The sequence below is a fragment of the Dreissena polymorpha genome, chromosome 12 (genome assembly GCF_020536995.1).
Source record: "Dreissena polymorpha isolate Duluth1 chromosome 12, UMN_Dpol_1.0, whole genome shotgun sequence".
Lineage (NCBI taxonomy): Eukaryota > Metazoa > Mollusca > Bivalvia > Myida > Dreissenidae > Dreissena > Dreissena polymorpha.
The window spans coordinates 69430673-69449164 of NC_068366.1; the positions used below are offsets into that span (position 1 = coordinate 69430673).

At 35.4% G+C, this 18492-nt stretch overlaps 1 protein-coding gene across 1 annotated transcript in view; it reads right to left on the reverse strand.

The window, feature by feature from the left end:
- LOC127852705 (transcription initiation protein SPT3 homolog) overlaps window positions 1-18492 on the reverse strand; it is a 39055-nt gene that overhangs the window by 17648 nt on the left and 2915 nt on the right. Inside the window, exon 2 of the mRNA XM_052386655.1 lies at window positions 4054-4531. Coding sequence (XP_052242615.1) covers window positions 4054-4136 — 83 coding nt within the window. The 5' untranslated portion in view covers window positions 4137-4531. The remainder of the gene's footprint in view (window positions 1-4053; window positions 4532-18492) is intronic.

An 18492-nucleotide genomic window follows, 5' to 3' on the forward strand; every position in this document is an offset into this window, starting at 1 on the left:
CTCGCAGGCTGTTCTGGCTTTATGCTGTTTGCCCATAGCAATTTTCACTTTGCTTCTGAGTGGGACAGGGTTAATATGGAACATTATTAAAATTGTTGTCCTTAGTCATGGGCCATTGAAAGCATGGGCAAATTGATTCCTGAATAAAACCTTTGTAGCCCAGAAAATATTGACATCTTTTACATTTGGTTTAAAATTGTGTAGTAAATTTTAACAAAACTATGTCACAAACAATTTTAAATTAGTATTCTTTCTGTAGAAAAAAAAGATAAACGTTGCCATGTATCATTAGCCTTAAGTTTTTGTTATATAGATCAGTGATTGATCCATGTTCTGTTATTATATTGATCTTTATGTGGACACGTCTTTGAAATCTGATAAGATAATGGAAAAGAATTTGAATGATAGTTGGTATCATGTCAATTAAAATCAAATGCAGTGAACAGACGTTGTCAATGGTTGCTCTTTAGATATAACACGATGATGATGTTTAGTGATGATGTTGGGGAAGTCACATTGTTTTTTGCACAACAAAAGATGAATCTGTATATGCATTGGGCTTGCAAAACATTTTTTTTATACGCAAAGTGGAATAAAAATTAGTTGTAATATCAATAAATACAGATCTTCTGTGGAAGGACAATTTGACAATCTACAGGCTGATCTTGAGCTATCCAGGCTGCCTATGGTATAAGACCTATATTCGCATGACTGGGCTCATTTGAGATACCACAAATATATTTTTTTAGATATAATTTCTTAATAAAATAATCCAAACAAAATATCTTAACAGTTTAATGTGTCTATGTCTATTATACAAATATTGATGATCTTTTTATTATTGTTTGAACTTTTATAATATAAATGTGGTAGAAAATACTCCTATATAGTCCATAAAAATACAACACATACTGACAATAAAGTCAAATATGCATAGCTTATTCCATTAAAAAATTATTTGCTTGATAGAAATTATACTTTCATCTGAAAATGCTGGAATATTTATTTGCCTCACACAACTAAAATAGCAATCTAAAGTGCTGGTGTCATGTTTTTATTATTCCCTTTGCACATTTGACATTTTCAAGACATTTTCAAGACAATTTTTAATCTCTCGAAAAGGCAATTTTTCATTTCAGTACGGCTATACTTTGAGAGTAATGTCGGCATTTAACAAGATTTTCTACAAGTTTGTGGTGTTTCTTGTTGACGAGATTTGGAGATTTGCGTAGGAACATTGTAAAATATTGGTTTTCAGAATATAAACTAGCCCACATATGAATGGCAGCTGCTCAATAAGACTTGAACCATCTGGCTTCCATGATTTAATCAGTACATAAGCACTCTTGGATTTATTTTAAGTTATCTTGGAGTCGTATCATGAAAAGCACACTTTAAGATAAGATTAATGCTTAAAATGAAATTAAGGGTACTGTGCTAGCCCAGTCAAATAAGCCATGCTCAAAAAAGGAAATGAACAAACTTTAGATATCATGAGGTGAGAACAACCTATGAGAAAACAAACATGGTAACACCATAAAAACAGGTTTTAACAAGATTCAAGTTTAAATTGACCTAGAAGTTGTCACAATAGACACAAAGAATCTCTCTTACAGCCCATGTAGTAATATGTGGCAAGTTGATAGCAAATAATACACGTTTACAGGGCTTTTTGTCCTTCTTTATCAAGGGCCTTATAAAGGCCCCTTCCCCCAAAAGAAAGGCCCCTTCCCCAAAGATTTTTTTTTTAATTTTTGCAATTTTCCCAAATTTTGAAATTTTCTTTGGAAACTCTTTTCCCCTTTCACAGTTTTGTCAATATTGTTTTCCCCAAAATGGAGGCCAGGCCCTTTTCCAAAATCAAAAAAAAAAAGCCCTGTGTTAGAAGAGGGGTGTGGCCAGTTTTTATGACACGAGAATGGTTAACAATTTTTGTTGTAGGGAAACATTATACAATGTAATATAGCAAACAGTACACATAGATTTGTCAGGAAAATACTTATTTAAAGTATTATTTAAAAAAAATATGTCTATATGAATCATGTGACCCTTGAGTTGTGGCCAGTTTTGACCCTTGGTGCATGATTTAAACAATACAATGTTTCATATAAAATATTATGGTAGTATATCCATATTTTTTTATATTTCAAATCTAAATTATTTTATTATTTCTGTGATCTGCATTGTGAAAAGATTGACAAACAAAATATCATATCATGAACTTTTAAAATCAAATAAAACAGTTATTACATTTTAACTAATTTACTTTGAAATAAATGTCACATTTCTATTTTAATGAACAAGGAATAATCGGGACCAAGAAATACTTTGGTATTGAGCTAACAGTGTTCGAAATAATGGTATTCTATTGTATGTTAACTGCTGAAAAGTAATGACATTGTGATAAGAAACACCATCGCAATGACCACATCTAATACTGACAAAGTAGGTCAGTATATTTAATCCCATTCTTGTTGTTTACTATTTTCTCAAAGCATTTGCTTACTAGAAAAAAAACTTTCACCCCTTTGTTAAGAAAAGCCAAATTCACATGGACAGGGACTGCTGCGACACAGAATTGCCCGCCCTGGGAAATCTGACCAAGCTGCCATCCCCCACCCACCCTGCTTAGATCCTAACCTTTCATTAAGACCATAGGCTACAAAAGGGATTAAAATCTCATTGAGAATCAAATTGTGGCATATTCTCACAGGAAAGTACAGTCCCAGCTATCACAACAGTAGCCAGGCTTGATCAGCGTATTTACTGTGACTCACCCTTGAACAGGTTTGGAGTGAATCACCAAAAATCACCTAGAGAATGAGTCAAATTGGTGCGATATTGATTTATGACTTACAGCTAATGGTATATCAGATAGATTATTATAACGCTAGAAAAACTTGCTTACTAATGTTTAATAGGGACAGTATTCTTTTGCCACCTCAAAGCCTGAAGGAAACAGCCATTAATTTGATTTATGAGAAAAATTCCTGTCAAACCAGATTATATAGGTAACCACAAGTAATGTTTTTTCCTATTTTCCATTCACAGCAGGGCTGCCATGGAAACATATGATAAACTGGACCACACACATCTATTTCTCTAGTCTATGGTATTATAAACAATTACAATTTTCATGTGATGTATATTTTTGCAGCTTTGTGCAAAAAATTGGTCTTAGGACATATCAGTACAGACTAGTTCAAGAAAGGCCACTGCATCTGTACATTATGATCAAGAGTCATTCTGTCCACTAAGGAGACGCTGATATCTTGCGTCAGCAGACAGGGCAGCTGGATGCATATGAGCTAAGACCCATTTTTGCACAATGCTGCTCATTTTATTTTCTCCTCGATTTAACAACAGGACTGTTATTGGAGTCTTGGTTGATAGAATAAAGCTTTGCTTTGGGTCTGATTTCTCACACGGTTGACACGTGTAATCAAGCAAAATTATGGTTTTTAAATTAACAATTCATTACTACATATAATTTATGATGATGATTCTTAGTGTGAAAAACATGATTATCAGTTTTCAACATGATAAGAATGTTTATTTAAGAGAAATTTGGGCTTTATTGCCCACATTTATGGAAAGTCTTCGAGAACATATTTCATTATTTGACCGCAATGTTTATAATAACTGATTTGTATTATATAACTAAAACAGTCATTAAATCATCACAAACGATATCTACTAGGCTGGGCGCAAATTATGTAAATTAATTAAGTACAGATTTCAGTCAGTAATGATCAACTAAAGATCTCATATTTAGCTAAGAAAACATAATAATTTATGGTTTTGATACAAATAAATGCACCACTGTATATGAACTGGGAGCACTGGGTATATATTATACAAGACTACGTTTATCATTGAAAACATTAACTCCATATTTGAATTGACTGACTTTCAAAAAGTATTTTAATACTAAAAAAATAAATGCATAAAGTATATGTTCAATTTTCAAGGGAATACACAATATATTGTTTTTATTCAAAAAAAATGTTTATGGGGACAAATAATGGGGACAAAAAAAAGACAATTACTTACATCATAAGCTGAATGTCTGATATAAACCAGTGCTGTGGTTTCCCAGACTGCATTGGGGACAACTCCTGTTCCTTCACACTCATATCATCTGTTGCTATGGCAAAAAATCTGTTGCTAGGGTACCAAATATGTATGTAGGGTACCAAATGTGTTGCTTGATTGTTAGATGTGTTGCTTTGGTATTGTAACAGATGTGTTGCTTAGGTAACAAATTTGTAATGTTACTATGATAGTAATTTGTTGGTAGAGTACAAGATGTGTTTTTATGATACAGTAAGGTACCAGAATGATGTGTTTCTAGGATATGGTACCAAGTTTGTTGCCAGGGTACCAATCGATTCCTTTGGTGACAAATCTGTACCGAGGGTATGTGTTTCTAGTTTACCAAACTTTATAAGCGATGGTCAAAGTTATAACTGCCTTTCAGTTTTACAGTACTGCAGCTGAGGGAGTAGTTGTATTCAGAATGATGAAAAATCTGGAACAAAAAAAACACAACATTATCAGTTTATAAATTTAATATGCAATTAATTAAATACCACGAAGACATTGTTTACGATGAGGAATCAATTTGACAAAAGTATTAACTTGAAAAAAAAAACAGTGTGGTATAACCATGTAATGTGGGAAGAAATATCAAATAATCTGCCAGGCACGAGAAAAGCATTTTTGGTTTGAGGGGTCAGAATATTTCACCACTACCAACCGTTGGAAAACACAATTTACAGTACCCAGCATGTAATGGATTGCAACTGGAACATACACTTACATACAACTAGTAACAACCTTAGTAAAATCTAAACTTCACTAAACTTCAGTTGCTATATTTGCTCTAACAGTTACATTTTTTATGCGCCATTTCAAAATGCAACCAACTGACATAATTAGAACAAGTAATCATATTATATAGCCCTTTATAAAATAGGGCCCATATAATTTTGAATACCTGTATCAGCCTAATACAGAGTTTTAAATCAGCCAAGACCGGATGTTCAAAAATAGCTTGATTTTTGCCTACAATCGGCATTAATTATCCCCTCATTCACCTATACCCTTTTCCGACATAGATACGTTTTTTTGACACATTTGTTGTTCCTTAAAAAGTTACATTTAATTAAATACCTTTCTTATTAAATTCAAGTTTTAAAGGTTTAATTTCCAACCCTTAGTTACTGATGAGCAGCAGACAGCATACAATCTTAACAGACTGCGAGTTACTTGCAGGCTGTTCTGGTTTTATGCTGGTTGCAAAAGCCATTATCACTTTTCTTCTTATGGGGAAAATTAATAGGGGTCATCTGCCAGTCATGATCAATGCACCTATGAAGTTTCATGATCCTAGGCGTAAGCATTCTTGAGTAATCATCCGGAAACCATTTTACTATTTCGAGTCACTGTGACCTTTGACCTAGTGACCTGAAAATCAATAGGGGTCATCTGCCAGTCATGATCAATGTACCTATGAAGTTTCATGATCCTAAGCGTTAGCATTCTTGAGTTATCATTCGGAAACCATTTTACTATTTCGAGTCACTGTGACCTTGACCTTTGACCTAGTGACCTGAAAATTAATAGGGGTCATCTGCCAGTCATGATCAATGTACCTATGAAGTTTCACGATCCTAGGCCTAAGCATTCTTGAGTTATCATCCGGAAACTATTTTACTATTTCGAGTCACTGTGACCTTGACCTTCGACCTAGCGACCTGAAAATCACTAGGGGTCATCTGCCAGTCATGATAAATGTACCTACGAAGTTTCATGATACTAGGTCTAAGCGTTCTTGAGTTATCATCCGGAAACTATCTGGTGGACGGACCGACTGACGGACGGACCGACATGTTCAAAACAATATACCCCCTCTTCTTCGAAGTGGGGCATAAAAATGTTAACTGAAACACTCCATTCTCTCAACACAGATCTTAAAAAGTCACGTGGTATATCGCTTCAATATACACAAGAGCCTCGCTCTGGGAAAGTGGGGTTTAATGCATGTGGGCACAGTGGCATCCCACGCTCTGGGAAAGTGGGGTTTAATGCATGTGGGCACAGTGGCATCCCACGCTCTGGGAAAGTGGGGTTTAATGCATGTGGGCACAGTGGCATCCCACGCTCTGGGAAAGTGGGGTTTAATGCTTGTGGGCACAGTGGCATCCCACGCTCTGGGAAAGTGGGGTTTAATGCTTGTAGGCACAGTGGCATCCCACGCTCTGGGAAAGTGGGGTTTAATGCATGTGGGCACAGTGGCATCCCACGCTCTGGGAAAGTGGGGTTTAATGCATGTGGGCACAGTGGCATCCCACGCTCTGGGAAAGTGGGGTTTAATGCTTGTGGGCACAGTGGCATCCCACGCTTTGGGAAAGTGGGGTTTAATGCATGTGGGCACAGTGGCATCCCACGCTCTGGGAAAGTGGGGTTTAATGCATGTGGGCACAGTGGCATCCCACGCTTTGGGAAAGTGGGGTTTAATGCATGTGGGCACAGTGGCATCCCACGCTCTGGGATGGTGGGGTTTAATGCATGTGGGCACAGTGGCATCCCACGCTCTGGGAAAGTGGGGTTTAATGCATGTGGGCACAGTGGCATCCTACGCTCTGGGAAAGTGGGGTTTAATGCTTGTGGGCACAGTGGCATCCCACGCTCTGGGAAAGTCGGGTTTAATGCATGTGGGCACAGTGGCATCCCACGCTTTGGGAAAGTGGGGTTTAATGCATGTGGGCACAGTGGCATCCCACGCTCTGGGAAAGTGGGGTTTAATGCATGTGGGCACAGTGGCATCCCACGCTTTGGGAAAGTGGGGTTTAATGCATGTGGGCACAGTGGCATCCCACGCTCTGGGATGGTGGGGTTTAATGCATGTGGGCACAGTGGCATCCCACGCTTTGGGAAAGTGGGGTTTAATGCATGTGGGCACAGTGGCATCCCACACTCTGGGAAAGTGGGGTTTAATGCATGTGGGCACAGTGGCATCCCACGCTCTGGGAAAGTGGGGTTTAATGCATGTGGGCACAGTGGCATCCCACGCTCTGGGAAAGTGGGGTTTAATGCATGTGGGCACAGTGGCATCCACAATAAGACTATGCAGTCATAATATTTACTTAAGAAAACATGGTTAACCAAAGAAGTTATTATAAAGGTATAATTATTTATAAATAAGTCCCAATAAATTTTGCTGCGCAAACACATATTTAAACTATATTTTTGTTATAAATTAATACAGATATTAATTAAGTGTATCAGCACAGCCTCAAGGTATTTACAGACGTGATGTTTTTAAAATACTTCCTACTTCTTAACCAAGAATTACATAATACAACTTTGATACGTATTTTGACGCGTTTGTAGTCCCTTAGAAAATTTAATTTAATTAAAGACCTTTCTTACTGGATTCAAAGGCTTCATTTCCAACCCTTAGATACTGATGAGCAGCAAACAGCATAAAACCTGAACAGACTGCAAGTTACTCGCAGGCTGTTCTGGTTTTATGCTGGTTGCAAAAGACATTTTCATTTTGCTAAATTCTTATGGGGGAAAGGAGTAAATTACCTTCACCCTATCGTTTCTGAAGGCTAAATGAAATTATTATAGTATTTCTGTGAATTAAATATTATTTTGATTATAAGATACAATGATTTAAATGGTTCATAAATGCAGTTAAATGTTGAAAGTTTTAATTCTCTTAAGCATAAAAATTGGCGCAATTCTATTGGCAGTCCGTATTTCTATTGCATATAATTATTGCAATTAATCTACAACAAAAACTATCTTTTACAGCTTTTTATGCTCTTTCTAAAATTATTATTTTGAAATTAACTAATTTAATTCATGTTGTATAAATGTCTTCTGGCAAAATGATAATGTCACTAGACTCCAAAATATTCTATGTAATTATGACACAGCTGTTGGATATAGCAAAAGGACTATACATCATTTAAATTATAGCATTAACACTTTTTAACAAAATGACATTACAGACGTGCATTTAATTAATAACATACCTGAAACAATTGCAACTAAAACCTGACACAGCAAGACACATTCATAACAAATAATGGCTTTAATGCTAAAAATATTCTCTTACATTCAAATTAAAAATAGTCTTGATTTATAGATCATTAATATTTTCCCTTCCTGGATATAAAAAATATCATACATTAAAACATTAAGGTTAAAAGCTTTGACATTATTGTTCCTGTACAATATGGTGGCCGCATGAAGTGTCATGACAACAAAATATGCTCCCAACTTTGCAAGTCAACCACAATAACAAAGATATGTCTGTTTTTTTCTTCATGTCATGATGATTACAAGTCAACATCATCATGAACAGATCTGTCAATGGGTAAGAATTTGACAAACTACAACATAAGAAACAACAAGTGCATCAGTCCCCATCACCATTATTCTTATCAATATTACCATTACAAATGCAACCTCTACAAGCTATCACAGCAGGTAATGTAGCTATACCTGCATAATCACTCAAACTTGCTTTTACAGCAGTACAGACATACATGTACTACATTTCTCACTAAATGATTTAAAATAAAACACCAAATGACAATAAACGTACTTAAACCTGAAAGCTATACTTACATTTCATTCTTAAATGTACTGTCCTGTTGAAACATTATCATCAACATTATTGTCATTATTATCATCATCATCATCTTAGTTTGTGATAACCACTGACAACACAACCTTAAACACTACCACTTCTTCTACCTATAGCACTATGATTACAACAAATAACTTACAAATTACAATCATTGAAAACAACCACACTTCTAACCATTAACCACTTTACCACCAACACCACTAGCCCCCCCCCCCCCTTACTACTATTGCTGCTGCTACCACAAAACCACCCACCCCACTGTATTAGGCTTCATCCGTTCACCACAACTGGTGCTGTAACCATTGTGCAGCCACCACTAATCCACTACTTCAATAATTATGGTACTCAATTACTAATATGATTGACCTTTCATCACAAATCAATTTAAACAAGAAATATCTTTTAAAAAGATATACAGCGTTGATAGTTCAATGAATGAGATCAATGATAGCGAATGTCTTTATCTGTGCAGTTCTTAGCTGCATCACACGCAGTACGGGATGTTACCCGGAGTTTTCCCGGCTTATTTTACATTATTACATATTGCTGGTCATAAACCTATAGATGCAAAACAGAAAACAAAAAGAAGAATGGAAGTGAAATTAAAACATATGAATCAACCGGCCACATGCAAAGTATCCGTATTTATAGGCGCGTTCTTCGAACAAACCTGTTTTAGTGGTTTGTCGGGCATTGCTATTTGATTCGATTATTAACAGTATAGAGAATCATCGCGCTCATGCTTAATATATTAGTCCATATGGTGGAATAATTATTGTTAAATTAATCAAAAATAATATTTATCATTGTATTGTTGAAAACACATTAAGAATCTATTATTGACATACCATAATTATATTGCTGAATATCTTCATTTAACATATTTCTGGTCTAAAGAAAATTCCAGGTCACCTAGTTCACGGAAAACGTCTTTATTATATAACGATTATTTTACTGGCCGCGAATTCCGGTGATGACCTGTATATAAACTCTGACATTCACACACTAACCGCGAATTGACCCGATATCTCGCGGGTTGAAATGCAATGCATTAAAGTGAGGCCTCGCTTCCACTGCTCTTTATACTTTCACATGTTAACATGTTGACAGGAATATGGAAGTAAGTAATTAATATGAGAACATAGCCTTTAAGTATTAACGCTTTTGCGCTGGTAATTCTCTGAAAATAAAAGGTGCACGCACAAAGTGTATTAATGTCGAGAATTGAGTGTAAAACTGTTCTATCTATTAAGCCTTTTCATTAGAGATAAAATTATTTCATGCAGTAAAACAGTGTTACAAAGACGCGGATATGTTTCCAATGTTCTGGTGGTATACTCAAATCAGCCAATGGAATAAATGAAGTGAATTCATTCGTACCTAGCCGCGGGAAATTTTATTTGAATTTTATTGGACACTTACAAAGGTCAGGTAAGGTGAAAAGCTGGCTAAATACAGCTACGCCGAAAAAATAAAAATAACTAACAACAGATGGTTGTTTCAGGTATAATGCAGTGTCAATTTAAGATACTAACACAAATGTTTCTTATATTAACCCTTTTCCACTCAGAGGCAAAGTGAAAATGGCTTTTGCAATCAGCATAAAACCAGTATATCGCAGTCAGTTAAGGTTATATGCTTTTTGCTTCTCGTCAGTATCTAAGAGTCGGAAATGAAGCCTTTACAATTTGAATTAAGTAAGAAAGGTATTAAATGAAATTTAACTTTCTAAGGGTCTACAAATGCGTAAATTTTTTTGTATCTAAGTGGTAAAGGGTTAAAGACAAAAATGACCTTGAAAATAAAACACTTGATGACTTTTAATATGCAGGAATGCAAAGAAACCACAAAATTACAATAGTCAACTCAAATGATGAGAAACACCTACAGGGGCATACCACAGCATGAATGAAGTCAGGAATGTAAATATAAAGATGTTAACTTGTAATAGTAAATCTAAGTGGACAGTTACTATGACATAGACTGTGGACTTGCACAAGGCTGGAATAGTTGTGGTCACTTTGCCAAGGTTAACTGCATGTGGTCAGTGATTTAAAAATTCCAATCCCTCCAATTAGTGGTCATAACTTACTGGGCATTGTTACAATACAAATTATGTGGTTTGATTAAGGCGTAGAAGACAAAGAGTTTTAAGGGCCAATATCTGGCCTTAATAAAGTCTCTTTCCTCTCGTAAAAAGTATATACAGTGTAAACCCTCTAAACCGGATCCTCTCCATACCGGAATCCTCTCTGAACAGGACAAATTGTCCGGTCCCATTTTTTCCCTTATAAATCCATGCGTAAAATATCTCCTCAAGACCGGAATCGCCTCAATTTCGAATACTGGTCATTCTTTGGATCAAAACTGGGTCATTCCATACGTAATTGTACCTTTCTAAACCCCTCTGGGCCGGTTTATTGCACCTTTGACCTAATGTCAAAAAGTTGTGAATAGCAGATTAAAGACGCATGAAATTAATAAAAGGTGGTCGAAAATGTGAAAACTGTAAAAATTGCAAAACAATTTAGAGAAACTTGTCCTGTGATGTACATATCAATCAATAGAGGTGATAATACTGATTATAATTACTGATAACAAACATAGAGTTATTTAGTGTGTTTTGTTTTTGATGAAGGAAGCCGTGCTAAATTTTTATAATCTTTATGCTATTTAATTTTGTGTTGTTTATTTCAATTGCTAATTTAGTGTCATAAAAAATGGTGATTTGTAGAGTTATTGAAGCAGTTGCATTAAGATATTCATTTAGATTTTCAAATTGGTAATTAAGATAACTAAGACTTAAAATGTCCGAACCTCCTTCGAAGTAAATGCAAGTGGAATTGTCTCTACAAGACAAAATCAAATTGATAAAAGAGTCAGAGATGTTCCCTAAACCTACACTAAAGATGCTGTCAGAGAAATATGGGGTAGGACAATCGACGATCGGGGATATCGTGCGAGAATAGTAAATTCACCTAACAAATGCATACATGTATAAAATAGTTTGTTTTTCAGGGTGCACTGTTTGATTTATGTTGTGACTGATATTGATAATATATGTAAAAAAAACTATTTAAATTTGCTGAAAGAGTTTTTTCCACATATAGGCTATGTAATTCACTTTCTGAAAGTAAATAGTCAATGTCCTCTCTAAACCTGAATCCTCTCTAAACCGGAATTTCCTCTCGGTCCCGGGGTTGTCCGGTTTAGAGGGGTTCTACTGTATATTTTTCCTATATGTACCTTAAAATTGTTAGTCAATATATATCTAAGCTTGAATTAGAAAAATAAACAACACCTAAATTGGACAATCATAAAGGAATACAAACAAGAAACCGTCCGCGACGGGTGATGCTCCCCAAAGTTTTTTTTGTCACAATACAATATTGCACTATATATTCAGATAAAAGGAAACGTCTTGAGGGCACAGTAGTTGGGGGGATAATAATTTTTTAATAGAACATTTCAAAGGGCCATAACTCTGTAAAAAATCACCCGACCAGAACCCTCTGATAATATGCACATCTCCTCTTGGTAGTGAAGCTTCCCATAAAGTTTCATTGAATTCCGGTCATTAGTTGCTGAGAAATAGCCCAGACAAAAATTGTGCACGGATAGACACACGGACAGAAGAAGCAGCTACTATATGCTGCCCCCAAAATGAATTTTGGGGGAGCATAAAAACAGTTTACACATTACTTGACTGATCATTTACTGAAAATCCAATCATCCAATTTATTATTAATTGCAAAAACATACTAGTTATATGCGGGACAGCCACATTTAGCTGGAATACAAATATATAGCTATATAACTCTCTTAACTTAGGCATTGATAATCCATGACATCATTTATGTTTCTATCAACAATTACCTCATTAAGCTCATGCAACTATAACTCTGGGACACATGTGTTGCTCCCTAATCCTCTCCAACATTGAAATTAAACCCTTAATTCAACATTTAAAGTATTAATGTTTGCGACCAGTTTTTTTCCTGCTATTTAAAAAGGCCCTAAACTTGAAGATCCCAAAGCGAAATTGTAAACAACAATCACAATTCGCCCCACCCAATTATTTTTTTTTTTTGGAAAGTGTCTAATGATTATTTTATCTCAATTCTATTTCATAAACATCTATCAAAGTATATAAGTAAAACTTATATGGATATGATTTTATCCTGAAGTGTCAATATTGTTTTATTTAAAAAAATCCCAATTTGGTCCATTTTGTCGATAACAAATTCCCAAATTTGCAATTTTATCGATTACAAAATTCCTACCCGGTATTTGACCAGACTCCTTTTCCCAAAATGGCTATAAAAAACACTTTCAACACTAAAATTACCATTGCAGACATTTATATATTCCTACATAGTTATTTCAAAAATTAATCTTTGCCAAGCAAAGTTATGCTCCAGAAAAAGTGTTTAGTGTAGATTTGCAATATTTGTCATTTAACCTTGACTTGTGACCTTGACCTTAGAACAAATAAGCTGATTCTTTAGCATGAAACTTTGTCTCAGATCTGACAAGGATTTAAAATAAACATCTTTGCTGGACAAAGTAATTCTCCCTAAAATGTATAGGTAGTAGGGGATTTCCCATATGGACTGCAGCAATCACGCCCGAAGAAGTGCCATGTCTCGTCATCGTATGAGACACATAATATGTCTTTCTCCTGAGATGACTCTATGGGTCGTTTATTGTTTCATTCAAAAGACTACTATGTAGGTTTGAGCAGTGGGCTCCGAAGAATGACCCCTTAGCTTTGGTGTGTTTGTGTTGCAATCATACCACAAGTTTTCAGGATTTATTTCTTTTATATGAACATTTACCGGTAGCTTGAATTATGACCTTCACCTTTTGCCCTGGCTCTTGTATGCAACACATCTCATCATGGTTACCACTTTTGTCTAGATTTTAGAAAATTCATTCATGCATGATAAAAACCAAGGTTGGGACAAGAGTCTCTTGAGAGACAGTTTGTCAATATGATAACTATTTTAATATCACTGGAAAGGGACAGTTAAAAAACTCTGATGAATACGTCATGACCCAAAAATGATTTTCCTAAAAAGGTTCATACCAACAAATAGACTTTTGGTTTGGCTTTTTTAAATTAAGAATTGGCGATGATTTTTTTAGCATTGCTGTCAGAAAAACAACAACATAAAATGTGCATAATCACTGATAATGTTTAAGCTTCATAAAGACATCATTCAATTACAATTTATACATGGTGAAAATTAAGAGAAAGCCTAATTAAATTCCTAAATTGACTTATGACAACTGAGAATGGATATCAGTTGTATTTGAACTTTCTGTAGGCCACAACTGACGTGAAGAGTAGAACAAGAGGGCCTGAAAGGCCCAAAGTCGCTCACCTGAGATAACAAGATATTATTGGGACAAATCTTCTGACCAAGTTTCACGAAGATCGGAAAATAAATGTGGCCTCTGGAGTGTTAACAAGGTTTTACTATAGCCATATAAGGAAAAATGCCCCGCCCCCTGGCAGCCATGTTTTTCAACCAACCGGCATCATTTTTTAACTCGGCCAAGATATTATCGGGATGAATCTTCTGACCAAGTTTCATGAAGATCGGACAGTAAATGAGGCCTCTAGTTTTAACAAGATTTTACTATAGCCATATAAGGAAAAATGCTCCGCCCCTTGAAAGCCATTTTTTTCAAGCAAACATAATTATTTTCGAACTCATCCAAGATATCATTGAGACCAATCTTCTGACCAGATTTCATGAAGATTGGACAATAAATGTGGCCTCTAGAGTGTTAACAAGGTTTTACTATAGCCATATATAGCCATATAAGGAAAAATGCCTCGCCCCTGGTGGCCATGTTTTTAAAGCAACCAAAACCATTTTCGAACTCATCCAAGATATCATTGGGACAAATCTTCTGACCAAGTTTCATGATGATCTGAAAATAAATGTGACCTCTAGAGTGTTAACAAGGTTTTATTATAGCCATATAAGGAAAATAGCCCCGCCCCCGTGGTGGCCATGTTTTTTAACCAACCAGCATCATTTTTTAACTCGTCCAAGATATTATAGGGATGAATCTTCTGACCAAGTTTCATGAAGATCGGACTATAAATGTGGCCTCTAGAGTGTTAACAAGATTTTACTATAGCCTTAAATAGCCATATAAGGAAAAATACCCCACACCTTGGCGACCATGTTTTTCAAGCAAACGTAACCATTTTCGAACTCATCCAAGATATCATTAAGACAAATCATCTGACCATTTTTCATCAAGATTGGACAATAAATGTGGCCTCTAGAGTGTTGTTTGTTGTTTTTGTTTTTTTATCGAGTGCACCGGGATTGCCTCCCATATGGCCATCGCCCCTAGAAAGACGTGTTAGTTGGTTACGGGGGATAGTGCAAGATACAGGAGACACCCCGTTCCAGAGGTGACCCTGGGTCTTTTAGTGCCCGGTGTATAGCACCTAGTACACTGCACCTCGGTTTAAGGTCTCATGCGAAAGACAAGTTAGTAGGTTAGGTGCAGCGGGGGATCGAACCAGCGATCTCTGGATTGTGAAGCCAGTGTGTTACCACTAGAACACAGATCCGCTACCTCTAGAGTGTTAACAAGGTTTTACTATATATAGCCATATAAGGAAAAATGCCCCGCCCCCTGGCGGCCAAGTTTTTAAACCAACTGGCATCATTTTCGAATTTGTCCAAGATATTATTGAGATGAATCTTCTGACCAAGTTTCATGAAGATTGGACAATAAATGTGGCCTCTAGAGTGTTAACAAGATTTTACTATAGCCATATATAGCCATATAAGGAAAAATGCCCCGCCCCTTGGCAGCCATGTTTTTCAAGCAAAGGTTACCATTTTTGAACTCATTGAATATATCAGTGGGACAAATCTTTTGAGCAAGTTTCATGAAGATTGGACAATAAATGTGGCCCCTAGAGTGTTAACAAGGTTTTACTAAAGCCATATAAGGAAAAATGCCCCACCCCTGGCGGCCATGTTTTTCAACCAAACGGCATCATTTTCGAACTCATCCAAGATATTATTGGGATGAATCTTCTGACCAAGTTTTATGAAGATCAGACAATAAATGTAGCCTCTAGAGTGTTAACAAGATTTTACTATAGCCATATAAAGAAAAATGCCCCGCCCCTTAGCAGCCATGTTTTTCAAGCAAACGTTACCATTTTCGAACTCATCCAAGATATCATTGAAACCAATCTTTTGACCAAATTTCATGAAGATTGGACAATAAATGTGACCTCTAGAGAGTTAACAAGGCAAATGTTTACGCCGCACAACGCACAACGGACAAAAAGCAATCACAAAAGCTCACCATGAGCACATTGTGCTCAGGTGAGCTAAAAACAAGTTTGGCTCATGCAAATATTATTTGAAAGCTACTTTTTATTTGTGATGTGAATTTGTCTCACTTGGCATTAAACGTCTCTTTTATTTTTTAGTCCAAGTCCTCAAAATCAAGTTAATGGAAAATATATCAGTAGTTCCGAGCCTAGCTGTGACTTAAGTATTTCTAACTTAAAATGTCACTTGTATACAGGTCTAGTCAGTAGCATACTCTTGTGGGTCACTATTCTAACGGTATAATGTTTATGACCCTGTCTTTTGTTTACAGGCATTTTCCGCTCCATTTTGGGAAAAAGCCACACTGGAATTTTGGAAATTTTGCGTCGTGAAAAATCCCATTTTGGGAAAAAAAATAATCGCAAAACTGTGTCAATTGGGAAAAATAATGTAATGTAAATAGTGTTTCTTATATTTCAAAGAGGCCGTTAACTGGTAAATAATTACTATTTTGTAACCATATAATTAAAATTTTACAAAATATTATGAACATTTGTGATAAGTGTACATTACCATGCCTATGTTAATAAAATATAAACAAACACACTGTCAGTATTCAAAATTTCTTAACCACAAAGTAACAAGTATTGTTTAAGATTTTAGGACTGCTTTAATGCCTTAAAATAAGAAGAATATCATAGTTATTTTATAACACAATTACTAACAAATGAATCAATCTATAATCAATATCAGATATCCAAAAAAATAATCTTATGTCGCATTTTGTTGTTAAATTTCGGAAATCATTTATAACGATCTTCGATTATTAGTAGAATTAATTCGGTTTATTCCTATACTTACCTCATCCGATGTTGTTGTTTATGTTTTTGCTTGTTAAAAAGGGACGAAATTGTTGATGTATTTTTCATTTTTTTTTAATTATTTTGGCAACGTAATATTTGCTGTTGTGAGATGCCATTTTGATGATTACCTTCACAGTGCGCCCAGTATTGATCGATACGAAGCCGGGCTCAAAACAAGCGTGTTTTCCCCAATGTTTAGTTTGCAGATTGAGGTAACGTTATTTTGCGCATTTTTAGCGGCCGAAAAAAATCAACTTTGCAATCGTTGGAAGTTGGAATTGGGAAAAAAAATTCAATTGGGGAAAAAAACAACCAGATTTGCATTGGAAATGGGGCACATATTCAGACCCCTGGCATAGGACGGAAAAGGCCTTGTTTACAAACAAATATTTGCGACCTACGTGTTAAATCTGCAAGAAAAAACTCTCACTGCCAATATCATTCCATTCCTGGAAATTAAAGGTCTTAAAACTCACACTCTAACAATATTTAACATTTTGGAGTTGAACGGTGTTGTTGTTTTTTAATCAGACAATGCTTGAAAATAACTGTGATATTTATTTCTTTTCATGTCTCAAATTCCAATTATATTATAAAAACAAATATAAACTTAATTGATTGTTGCTTTTAAAGGTAAGTCAGATATTTGTTTATTCATGTTTGATTAATTTAATTGCTATCTAGAATATTTACCACGAATTACCTTACGTAAAAATAAATAAGAATTACGGACAGAGATGTTGTTTTTGTGGTGACTACAGTTGAAATTCTGGATTTTTGAAATAAAAAAGTAATTTTGAAATGAAGTTAAGCCAATAATGCTTAAATATCTAATCATTTATCCAATACATAAATATGGTTTTTACAAGCAAATGATTATTGTTTTAGTAACATGAGAGGGTGTTGCAGGCTATAAAAGATGATAACCTCAGTCTGAACTGTCTGTCCAGCTAGCCCAGTTGTTCGCTTCTCACCTAGGCAACCCGGGCTCAATTCCCATTCCCAGCAGCATGTGAGCTTGGGTAGGGTGTTCAGGCAGGACCAAAATTGTTGTGACATTTTTTCAATTGTAAAATGTATTGAAAATGAATATGAGAAAGTCATAAGGTGGCCTTGTTTTATCTAAATTCCGCTGGTCAATTTTGCTTCAATATAGATGAGGCTAGTACCAAAATGTTCAGTATACATTGGGCTTTAAGTGTATACCTGCCAGAAAGATGAATGGTCAAGGTCAAGGTCACAAAAAAATTGAAAAAAACATTAAAACTTCTGTGGCAACAACAGTTAATGGAAATTTTTCTTGTGGGCAGGCATAAAAGTGAACCCTAATGTATTACAAAGATTTTGGTAGGTCCAATACCTGAATTGATGCAAAAGGGGCCTGAGGGATTGTGGTTTTAGGGATGACCTTGAAAATTTGAGTCCTTTATTTGCTCCTGCTGGTCATTATTTAATTAGATCTTTAGATTCGATTTCGTTTCTTAAATACTTGTGGAATTCCCTTTAATTTGTTATGTTACATGACTATTTTTAAATAAAATTTAATATCAGTGCGGAAAAAAATCCAAGATGGCGGCAAAACCTAAATGGCCAATCTTGAAATTTGCCCTTTTTCATCCAAAAACATAATATTTGT